Source organism: Penaeus japonicus, unplaced genomic scaffold (assembly GCF_977035675.1).
Source record: "Penaeus japonicus unplaced genomic scaffold, GWHDUDI00000001_assembly GWHDUDI00000629, whole genome shotgun sequence".
Classification (NCBI taxonomy): domain Eukaryota; kingdom Metazoa; phylum Arthropoda; class Malacostraca; order Decapoda; family Penaeidae; genus Penaeus; species Penaeus japonicus.
The window spans coordinates 2501-15000 of record NW_028235031.1 but is presented as its reverse complement, the minus strand read 5'-3'; the positions used below and the strand labels follow the sequence as shown (position 1 = coordinate 15000).

Sequence of the window (12500 nt, the reverse complement as noted above, 5' to 3'; positions counted from 1 at the left end):
AACCAGAGTCTGACCAATACAATCTATTACCATGGACGCGCTTTGGAAAAGTTCCATGCCACGGCTCTCTGTGGAGAAAGATCTCGGCATCAAGTCCTGCGGAGTCCTTCCACTCTTATTCTTCTTGTACGTGGAAGCCCCAAAGTTCGTCAACATGAATATAGCGAGGAGATGCCCTTGTGAAGCTGCTTTGTGAAGGGGCGTGTTGCCATAATCATCTGCAGCGTCCACGTCGGCCCCGCCCTCCCGAAGGACTTCCAGCACTGCCGTGTGTTCCATCAAAGCTGCCAAGTGCATTGCTGTCTGTCCTGAAGGTAAACTTGACTGTAGAACTTGTCAATGTTTAAATGTTGCTCTTCAATGAAACACTTGTTTAATTTTCTTATTTTCATTTTTATTCAAATTTGTTCAGAAATAAGTGAGATGTGAATGTATAATGATAAAGATATGATATATATTTGAAAATATATTATATAAATCAAGATATATATGATGATGAAATATGACAATAATATTGATGACGACAATACACACACACACACACACACACACACACACACATACACATACACATACACATACACATACACATACACATACACACACACACACACACACACACACACACACACATGTATATATATATATATATATATATATATATATATATATATATATATATATATATTTACATATATACATACATATATATATTTATAGATGTATATATATACATATATATATATATATATATATATATATATATATATATATATATATATATATATATATATATATATTCATACATAACAAAATATTGATAGAAGTAATTAGAAAAAAAATACAAATATGAATAACAAAAGAGAATGATAATTATTACAGTACAATAAAGTTAGTTATAAAACAATATAACATCTCTAAAAATAATAATGAAATTAACCAATGATATTCTATAAATGTAAGTAAAAATAACAATAGTGTTAATATAAACAATGGTATAAGTAATGAGTTAGGACAACTCATTAATGAGAACATTATGATAATGGATGATGAGCATGAAGATGAAAAGGAAAGAGAAAACTGAGAGTGATAATGAGAAGATAAATAAATATGATGAAGTGTGGGAGAAGGAGAATTGGACAGAAAAAAGAGTGACAAAGAGTAGAAGAATTATATAGAGAATGTAAAGTGACAAAGAATAGGAGTAGGAGAAGGAAAATTGTACAGAAAATATAGAGTGACAAAGATAGGAGAAGGAGAATTATTCAGAAAGTATATAGTGACAAAGAGTAAGAGAAGGAGAATTATATAGAAAGTATAGAGGGACAAAGACTAGAAGGAGAATTATACAGAAAGTATAGAGTGATAAAGAATGGGAGAAGGAGAATTATACAGAAAGTATAGAGTGACAAAGAGGAGGAGAAGGAAAATTATACAGAAAGTATAGAGTGACAAAGAATGGGAGAAGGAGAATTATACAGAAAGTATAGAGTGACAAAGAATAGGAGAAGGAGAATTATAAAGAAAGTATAGAGTGACAAAGAGTAGGAGAAGGAGAATTATAAAGAAAGTATAGAGTGACAAAGAGTAGGAGAAGGAGAATTATATAGAAAGTATAGAGTGACAAAGAGTTGCAGAAGGAGAGTTGCGACTGGAATGGCTCTGAGACTTGCGAGGATAAAAATTAAAATGAAAACTGTCGTGATGATGTTAATGAGAATCAAAATGAGAAGGGAACTAATTGGGGAATGAAAATGTCAATGCTAATTTGAATGGCAACAATTGTTATAATCGTAATTATTATCATATTAATGATAATGATGCTAATGAAAATATTTTTGATAAATACAAACTAAAAGAAAAGCTTATGAATAAGCACGAAATGACTAGAGAATGAAATGAAAGGGATGGAAAATGATGAAGAAAATGAGAGTGGAAATGAAAATGGGAAAGTATTCATGAATGAGAATCATCATGATTCTAAGAATGATTATGGTCTTTATAATTTTAATGCATATTCTGATGGCAATGATATGAAGGAAAATAATAACCATAATGAAAATAAGGATCTCATTATAGTTCTATCATTGTTGTTGGAGTTACTATTACCATTAACATAATATTTATAATGAAAAAAATTATGATATCAGTCATAAGAATTATTTAAAAATAATAATGGTCATTCTAACTAGTTTGATATTAATATTGATAATAATAATAATGATTGTTATCGTTATCTTTAATGTTTTTATATAATCATAATCAATGTTATTCTTATTCTTATCATTATCATCATTATTATGGTTATTTTTATTAGTATTATCATTATCATTATAATAATCAAACTAAATAGGTAATATCTTTTCTCGTATGAACTTATATTATTGATATTTCATTTGGATATGTTACCTTTGTACTTAGCAAACCTCTAAGTTGCGAGAAGAGCTTTTTTGTAAAACGAATGCTAAGTAGTGCATTCCTCTTAACAGCACCTGCATAACCATATTTGTTGCAAGCAAGCTGTGAGCAGACTTGGGTGTTTGCAAGAAGGAAGAACAAGGAAGCCATCGTGTTATCCTCATTGTCATTACCATGAATGAGTAAGAATGACAATGAAAAGTTGAATATGCGTGATAATGACAATGAGAAGGTGAATGTGAGTGAGAATGACAATGAGAAGGTGAATGTGAGTGAGAATGACAATGAGAAGGTGAATGTGAGTAAAAATGACAATGAGAAGGTGAATGTGAATGAGAATTGCAATGAGAAGGTGAATGTGAGTGAGAATGACAATGAGAAGGTGAATGTGAGTGAGAATGACAATGAGAAGGTGAATGTGAGTCAGAATGACAATAAGAATGTGAATGTGAGCCAGAATGATAATAAGAAGGTGAATGTGAGTGAGAATGACAATGAGAAGGTAAATGTGAGTGAGAATGACAGTGAGAAGGTTAATATGAGTGAGAATGATAGTGAGAAGGTGAATATGAGTGAGAATGACAATGAGAAGGTGAATGCGAGTGAGAATGAAAATGAGAAGGTGAATGTGAATGAGAATGACAATGAGAAGGTGAATGTGAATGAGAATGACAATGAAAAGCTGAATGTGAGTAGGAATGATAATGACAAGGTGAATGTGAGTGAGAATGACAATGAAAAGCTGAATGTGAGTGGGAATGATAATGACAAGGTGAATGTGAGTGAGAATGACAATAAGAAGGTGAATGTGAGTGGTAATGATAATAAGAAGGTGAATGTGAGTGAGAATGACAATGAGAAGGTGAATGTGAGTGAGAATGACAATGAGAAAGTGAATGTGAGTGAGAATGAAAATGAGATGGTGAATGTGAACGAGAATAACAATGAGAAGGTGAATATGAGTAAGAATGACAATGAAAAGCTGAATGTGAGTGGGAATGATAATGACAAGGTGAATGTGAGTGGGAATGATAATGACAAGGTCAATGTCAGTGAGAATGACAATGAGAAGGTGAATGTGAGTGAGAATGATAGTGAGAAGGTGAATATGAGTGAGAATGTGAGTGGGAATGATAATGACAAGGTGAATGTGAGTGGGAATGATAATGACAAGGTGAATGTGAGTGAGAATGACAATGAAAAGGTGAATGTGAGTGAGAATGACAATGAGAAGGTGAATGTGAATCAGAATGACAATAAGAATGTGAATGTGAGCCAGAATGACAATAAGAAGGTGAATGTGAGTGAGAATGACAATGAGAAGGTAAATGTGAGTGAGAATGACAGTGAGAAGGTGAATATGAGTGAGAATGATAGTGAGAAGGTGAATATGAGTGAGAATGACAATGAGAAGGTGAATGCGAGTGAGAATGAAAATGAGAAGGTGAATGTGAATGAGAATGACAATGAGAAGGTGAATGTGAATGAGAATGACAATGAAAAGCTGAATGTGAGTGGGAATGATAATGACAAGGTGAATGTGAGTGAGAATGACAATAAGAAGGTGAATGTGAGTGAGAATGACAATAAGAAGGTGAATGTGAGTGAGAATGATAATAAGAAGGTGAATGTGAGTGAGAATGACAATGAGAAGGTGAATGTGAGTGAGAATGACAATGAGAAAGTGAATGTCAGTGAGAATGAAAATGAGATAGTGAATGTGAATGAGATTGACAATGAGAAGGTGAATGTGAGTAAGAATGACAATGAAAAGCTGAATGTGAGTGGGAATGATAATGACAAGGTGAATGTGAGTGAGAATGACAATGAGAAGGTGAATGTGAGTGAGAATAACAATGAGAAGGTAAATGTAAATGAGAATGACAATGAGTAGGTGAATGTAAGTGAGAATGACAATGAGAAGGTAATTGTGAGTGAGAATAACAGTGAGAAGGTGAATATGAGGGAGAATGACAATGAGAAGGTGAATGCGAGTGAGAGTGAGAATGAAAATGAGAAGATGAATGTGAGTGAGAGTGAGAATGAAATTTAGAAGGTGAATGTGAGTGAGAATGACAATGAGAAGGTGAATGTGAGTGAGAATGACAGTGAGTAGGTGAAGGTGAGCGAGAATGACATTGAGAAGGTGAATGCAAGTGAAAATGACAATGAGAAGGTGAATGAGTGAGAATGACAATGAGAAGGTGAATGAGTTAAAATGACAATGAGAAGCTGAATGTGAGTGAGAAGGACAATGAGAAAGTGAATGTCAGTGAGAATGAGACTAATTTTAATAATGCGATTAATAAAGATGATTAGGATGATAATACTATGAATATTATGAATATCAAAAATGCAAATAATAAAATAATTATAGTGAAAATAAGAATTATGAAAAGACATAGAAATGAGAAGGAAAAGAAAAAAATGCTTATGATGATGAGAAGGTAATAACAGAAATGATATTACACATAATAATCACTGCAATTGTTAAGCTTCCATTGTATCTGTGAAGACTATTATAAAAATGCAAAAATAAAAATAAAGATAGCTATAATAAGAAGAATTGTAATAAAAAAATAACAAATACTATAATGACAATAATATGAAAAATATTGATGATAACAATAATTATGATAATTATAACAATAATTCTAATGATAACAATGAAGGTAATAAAAATGATAACTTTAATGATGATGATGATAGTAATAGTGATAATAGTAGTAGTAATGAAATTAATATTGGTGGTAATAACAATAATATTAATAATGATAATAGTTTTTAAAAATAATAACAACAATAATGACAATCAATGAGAATAAAAATGATTATTATTATTATCTAAAGTAAATATAATTTACAATATTAATGATTATTCATAAAACATATGTCAAATATTTGGAATAATTTAATCTATCATTAGTATCATAAAATATTTTTACTACTATTACTATTATCACTATCAATATTCACCTTTTTAATCACCATTATTATTATTATTATTATTATCATAATTATATCATTATCATTATCATTCGTATAATTAACATCATGAAAGTATTATCATCAACATTTTCAGTGATGATTACTTTATCATTAATATTGTTATCATTACCACCATCAACATTATGAAACTTTCCATTATCATCATTATTGTTGTTGCTTTTGTTGCCATTACTTTCTCCATTATCATCATTGTCATCACTGACAAAGACCTCGCAACAACACCACCAACGAAAGCATGTAGGAGAACAAGAACAGGATCACCATCAAAATAACAATAATGAGAGGAAGGATGATAACAATTGATAATTTAGTAGAAATGGGAGTAACAATGATAGTTATAGTAATGAAATAATAATGATAATATGAATAGCACCATTGATGATGATTATGATTGATGATCAGGATGATCATATTTCTTTTAGATAATCATGAAAATAATAATGATGATATCAATCATAATTAAAATCATCATACTTATTATCATAATTGTTATAACTAATCGTTATAAGTATAATATTTATAGTACAAAGAAATATAGAAAATTTACTTTTATAGAATCTTTTATAGAAATATTTTATAGAAACATTTATTGAATATAAAAATAAATATAAAGAATGAATCAATAAAATTAATGATAAATAATGATAAAGGTTTCCTTATTGAATCATAACAATAATTGTTATAAAATTCCATGAAGACAAAGAAGAGAAAAGAAACAAAAGCAAAATTCTTCTGGTACCTTTAAGAAGTCACTCACTTTCCAATCGCCTTACCATTCTTAGCCTTGGCGTTCACTTCTCCGCCCTTCTCGAGGAGCGTCCCTGCAACAGCATGATGGCCGTTCAAGGAAGCCCAGTGTAAGGGAGTCCGACCTGAGGGAGGAAGATGCTTCTGTTAGACGTCTGTTTGTGAGTAATGAGTGTGAGAAGGGAAGTGAGGATGACAATGAGAAGGTGAATGTGAATGAGAATGACAAATAGAAGGTGAATGTGAGTGAGACTGACAATGCGAAGGTGAATGTGAGTGAGAATGACAATTAGAATGTGAATATGAATGAGAATCAACATGAGAAGGTGAATGTGAATGAGAATGACAATGAGAAGGTGAATGTGAATGAGAATCAACATGAGAAGGTGAATGTGAATGATAATGATAATGAGGAGGTGAATGTGAGTGAGAATGACAATGGGAAGGTGAATGTGAGTGAGAATGACAATGAGAAGGTGAATGCGAATGAGAATGACAGTGAGGTGAATGTGAGTGAAAATGATAATGAAAAGGTGAATGTGAGTCAGAATGACAATGAGAAGGTGAATGTGATTGAGAATGACAATAAGAAGGTGAATGTGAGTGAGAATGACAATGAGAAGGTGAATGTGAGTGAGAATGGAAATGAGAAGGTGAATTAGAATGAGAATGACAGTGAGGTGAATGTGAGTGAAAATGATAATGAAAAGTTGAATGTGAGTCAGAATGACAATGAGAAGGTAAATGTGAGTGTGAATGACAGTTAAAAGGTGAATGTGAGTGAGAATGACAGTGAGGTGAATGTGAGTGAGAATGACAGTGACAAGATGAATATGAGTGAGAATGACAATGATAAGGTGAATGAGTTAGAATGACAATGAGAAGGTAAATGTGAGTGTGAATGACAGTTAAAAGGTGAATGTGAGTGAGAATAAAAATGAGTTGAATGTGAGGGAGAATGACAGTGAGAAGGTGAATGAGTGAGAATGACAATGATAAGGTGAATGAGTTAGAATGACAATGAGAAGGTAAATGTGAGTGAGAATGACAATAAGAAGGTGAATGTGAGTGAGAATGACAATGAGAAATTGAATGTGAGTAATAAAGTGAATGTGAGTGAGAATGACAGTGAGCTGAATGGGAGTGAGAATGAAAATAAGGTGAAAGTGAGTGTGAGTGAATATGAGAAACTGAATGTGAGTGAGAATGACAATGAGAAGGTGAATGTGAGTGAGAATGACAATGAGAAGGTGAATGTGAGTGACAATGACGATGAGAAGGTGAATATGAGTGAGAATGACAATGAGAAGGTGAATGTGAGTGAGAATGACAATGAGAATGTGAATATGAGAAAGAATAACAATGAGAAGGTGAATGTGAGAGAGAATGACAATGAGAAGGTGAATTAAGTGAGAATGATAATAAGGTGAATGTGAGTGGGAATGACAATGAAAAGGTGAATGTGAGTGAGGATGACAATGAGAAGGTGAATGTGAGTGAGAATGACAATGTGAATGTGAGTGAGAATGAGATTGTGAATATGAGTGAGAATGAGAATGAGAAGGTGAATGTGAGTGAGAATGACAATGAGAAGGTGAATGTGAGTGAGAATGAAAATGAGGTGAATGTGAGTGAGAATGAGAAAGAGAAGGTGAATATGAGTGAGAATGACAATGAGAAGGTGAATATGAGAAAGAATGACAATGAGAAGGTGAATGTGAGTGAGAATGAGAATGAGAAGGTGAATGTGAGTGAGGATGACAATGAGAAGGTGAATGTGAGTGAGAATGAAAATGAGAAGGTGAATGTGAGTGAAAATGAGAAAGAAAAGGTGAATATGAGTGAGAATGACAATGAGAAGGTGAATGTGAGTGAGAATGACAATGAGAAGGTTAATGTGAGTGAGAATGACAATGAGAAGGTGAATGTGAGTGAGGATGACAATGAGAAGGTGAATGTGAGTGAGAATGACAATAAGAAGGAGAATGCGAGTGAGAATGACAATGAGAAGGTGAATGTGAATGAGAATGACAATGAGAAGGTGAATGTGAGTGAGAATGACAATGAGAAGGTGAATTTGAATGAGAATGACAATGAGAAGGTGAATATGAATGAAAATGACAATGAGAAGCTGAATGTGGATGAGAATGACAATGAGAAGGTGAATGTGAGTGAGAATGACAATGAGAAGGTGAATGTGAATGAGAATGAGAAGGTGAATGTGAGTGAGTGACAATGAGAAAGTGAATGTGGGTGAGAATGACAATGAGAAGGTGAATGTGAGCGAGAATGAAAAGGAGAAGGTAAATGTGAGTGAGAATGACAATGTGAATGTGAGTGAGAATGACAATGAGAAGGTAAATGTGAGTTACAGTGACAATGAGAATGACAATGAGATGGTGATTGTGAGTGAGAACGACAATGAGAAGGTGAATGTGAGTGAAAATGACAACAAGAAGGTTAATGCGAGTGAGAATGACAATGAAAAGGTTAATGTGAATGACAATGACAATGAGAAGGTGAATGTGAGTGTGAATGACAATGAGAAGGTGAATGTGAATGAGAATTACAATGAGAAGGTGAATTAGCATGACAATGAGAAGGTAAGTGTGAATGACAATGAGAAGGTGAATGTGAGTGAGAATGGAAATGAGAACGCGAATGTGAGTGAGAATGACACTGAGAAGGTGAATGTGAGTGAGTAACAATGAGAAAGTGAATGTGGGTGAGAATGACAATGAGAAGGTGAATGTGAGCGAGAATAACAATGAAAAGGTGAATGTGATTGAGAATGACAATGAGAGGGTAAATGTGAGTGAGAATGACAATGTGAATGTTAGTGAGAATGACAATGAGAAGGTAAATGTGAGTGACAATGGAAATGAGAACGTGAATGTGAGTGAGAATGACACTGAGAAGGTGAATGTGAGTGAGTGACAATGAGAAAGTGAATGTGGGTGAGAATGACAATGAGAAGGTGAATGTGAGCGAGAATGACAATGAGAAGGTGAATGTGATTGAGAATGATAATGAGAAAGTAAATGTGAGTGAGAATGACAATGTGAATGTGAGTGAGAATGACAATGAAAGGTAAATGATAGTTACAGTGACAATGAGAATGACAATGAGATGGTGATTGTGAGTGAGAACGACAATGAGAAGGTGAATGTGAGTGAGAATGACAACAAGAAGGTGAAATCGAGTGAGATGACAATGAGAAGGTGAATGTGAATGACAATGACAATGAGAAGGTGAATGTGAGTGAGAATGACAATGAGAAGGTGAATATGAATTTGAATAACAATGAGAAGGTAAATGAGTGAGAATGACAATAAGAAGGTGAATAAGTGAGAATGACAATGAGAAGATGAATGTGAGTGAGAATGACAATGAGAAGGTGAATGTGAATCACAGTGACATTGAGAAGGTGAATGTAAGTGAGAATGGCAATGAGAAGGTTAATGTTAGTGAAAATGGATATGAGAACGTTAATGTGAGTGAGAATGACACTGAGAAGGTGAATGTGAGTGAGTGACAATGAGAAAGTGAATGTGGGTGAGAATGACAATGAGAAGGTGAATGTGATTGAGAATGACAATGAGAAGGTAAATGTGAGTGACAATGACAATGAGAAGGTAAATGTGAGTTACAGTGACTATGAGAATGACAATGAGATGGTGATTGAGAGTGAGAAGGTGAATGCGAGTGAGAATGACAATGAGAAGGTGAATGTGAGTGAGGATGGCAGTGAAAGGTGAATGTGAGTTAGAATGACAAGGAGAAGGTGAATGTGAATGACAATGACAATGAGAAGGTGAATGTGAGTGTGAATGACAATGAGAAGGTGAATATGATTTAGAATAACAATGAGAAGGTAAATAGTGAGAATGACAATGAGAAGGTGAATAAGTGAGAATGACAATGAGAAGGTGAATGTGAGTGAGAATGGCAAAGAGAAGGTGAATGCGAGTGAGAATGACAACGAGAAGGTGAATGCAAATGAGAATGACAATGAGAAGGTGAATGTGAATGAGAATTACAAAGAGAAGGTGAATTAGAATGACAATGAGAAGGTGAGTGTGAATGACAATGAGAAGGTGAATGTGAGTGAGAATTGAAATGAGAACGAAAATGTGAGTGAGAATGACACTGAGAAGGTGAATGTGAGTGAGTGACAATGAGAAAGTGAATGTGGGTGAGAATGACAATGAGAAGGTGAATGTGAGCTAGAATAACAATGAGAAGGTGAATGTGATTGAGAATGACAATGAGAAGGTAAATGTGAGTTACAGTGACTATGAGAATGACAATGAGATGGTGATTGAGAGTGAGAACGACAATGAGAAGGTGAATGTGAGTATGAATGAAAATGAGAAGGTGAATGTGAGTGAGAATGACAATGAGAAGGTGAATGTGAGTGAGGATGGCAGTGAAAGGTGAATGTGAGTGAGAATGACAATGAGAAGGTGAATGTGAGTGTGAATGACAATGAGAAGGTGAATATGATTTAGAATAACAATGAGAAGGTATATGAGTGAGAATGACAATGAGAAGGTGAATAAATGAGAATGACAATGAGAAGGTGAATGTGAGTGAGAATGGCAATGAGAAGGTGAATGCGAGTGATAATGACAATGAGGAGGTGAATGTGAGTGAGAATGACAATGAGAAGGTGAATGTGAGTGAGAATGACAACGAGAAGGTGAATGCAAATGAGAATGACAATGAGAAGGTGAATGTGAAGGAGAATTACAATGAGAAGGTGAATTAGCATGACAATGAGAAGGTGAGTGTGAATGACAATGAGAAGGTGAATGTGAGTGAGAATGGAAATGAGAACGTGAATGTGAGTGAGAATGACACTGAGAAGGTGAATGTGAGTGAGTGACAATGAGAAAGTGAATGTGGGTGAGAATGACAATGAGAAGGTGAATGTGAGCGAGAATGACAATGAGAAGGTGAATGTGATTGAGAATGATAATGAGAAAGTAAATGTGAGTGAGAATGACAATGTGAATGTGAGTGAGAATGACAATGAAAGGTAAATGATAGTTACAGTGACAATGAGAATGACAATGAGATGGTGATTGTGAGTGAGAACGACAATGAGAAGGTGAATGTGAGTGAGAATGACAACGAGAAGGTGAATGCGAGTGAGAATGACAATGAGATGGTGAATGTGAATGACAATGACAATGAGAAGGTGAATGTGAGTGAGAATGACAATGAGAAGGTGAATATGAATTAGAATAACAATGAGAAGGTAAATGAGTGGGAATGACAATAAGAAGGTGAATAAGTGAGAATGACAATGAAAACGTGAATGTGAGTGAGAATGACACTGAGAAGGTGAATGTGAGTGAGTGACAATGAGAAAGTGAATGTGGGTGAGAATGACAATGAGAAGGTAAATGTGAGTGAGAATGACAATGTGAATGTGAGTGAGAATGACAATGAGAAGGTAAATGTGAGTGAGAATGACAGTGAGAAGGTGAATGTGAGTGAGAATGACAATGAGAAGGTAAATGTGAGTGAGAATGACAGTGAGAAGGTGAATGTGAGTGAGAATGTCAATGAGAAGGTGAATGTGAGTGAGAATGACAATGAGAAGGTGAATGTGAGTGAGAATGACAATGAAAAGGTGAATGTGAGTGAGGATGGCAGTGAAAGGTGAATGTGAGTGAGAATGACAAGGAGAAGGTGAATGTGAGTGAGAATGTCCGTGAGATAATGATCATAATAATATTAATAATAATATTAGTTATGAAAATAATAATGAAGATATCAATTATGTTGATAATAATAATTCATAAAAATAACAGCAATGAATGGCAATGAATATTATCACATAGCTAGAGAGGTAAGAATCATTATAAAATTATTATGAGAGAATTAATAGATTACTTATAATAGAAGGATATAATGACAAATGGAATGGAGATATATATGGACACGAATTAACATGATAATGACAATGTTAATGATACTTGGAATGAGGGTGTAAGTAAATGATAATGATCAAAATGATGCATATAAAGTCAATGTAAAGTAATATTAATATGACAGTGATAGTGATAGTGAGTAATTTAAAATGAGAATCCAAAATATCATGAAGGGAAAGTGAAAATGATATTAATGATATGAATAAAGAAAGTGATCACATTGAGAGCTACAAAAAATAAAGTGATTATTATAATGAGAATAAGTATTAGCAAAATATGAAATATAAGACGAAATGAGGCCAATAATGAGAATGAAAAGGAAAAAGATATAATGGATTATAAGACAAGGAATAAAAATACCAAAGATATTATTTCCTGAAAGAT

The 12500-nt window shown here is 33.8% G+C and overlaps 2 protein-coding genes across 4 annotated transcripts in view; one reads left to right on the top strand and one right to left on the bottom strand.

The window, feature by feature from the left end:
- Positions 1 to 12500, bottom strand: part of LOC147466469 (uncharacterized) — a 21817-nt gene that overhangs the window by 8295 nt on the left and 1022 nt on the right. For all 3 annotated transcript variants that reach the window (XM_086535445.1, XM_086535446.1, XM_086535443.1), the window contains exons 2-3: positions 6201 to 6299; positions 31 to 308 (exon numbers count right to left, since the gene is read on the bottom strand). In XM_086535445.1, coding sequence (XP_086391571.1) covers positions 31 to 297 — 267 coding nt within the window. In that variant the 5' untranslated portion in view covers positions 298 to 308; positions 6201 to 6299. The remainder of the gene's footprint in view (positions 1 to 30; positions 309 to 6200; positions 6300 to 12500) is intronic.
- Positions 2627 to 12500, top strand: part of LOC147466470 (uncharacterized) — a 10382-nt gene continuing 508 nt past the window's right edge. The window contains exons 1-4 of the mRNA XM_086535441.1: positions 2627 to 2650; positions 8887 to 9033; positions 9265 to 9395; positions 9589 to 9607. Of these exons, the coding sequence (XP_086391567.1) occupies positions 2627 to 2650; positions 8887 to 9033; positions 9265 to 9395; positions 9589 to 9607 (321 nt within the window). The remainder of the gene's footprint in view (positions 2651 to 8886; positions 9034 to 9264; positions 9396 to 9588; positions 9608 to 12500) is intronic.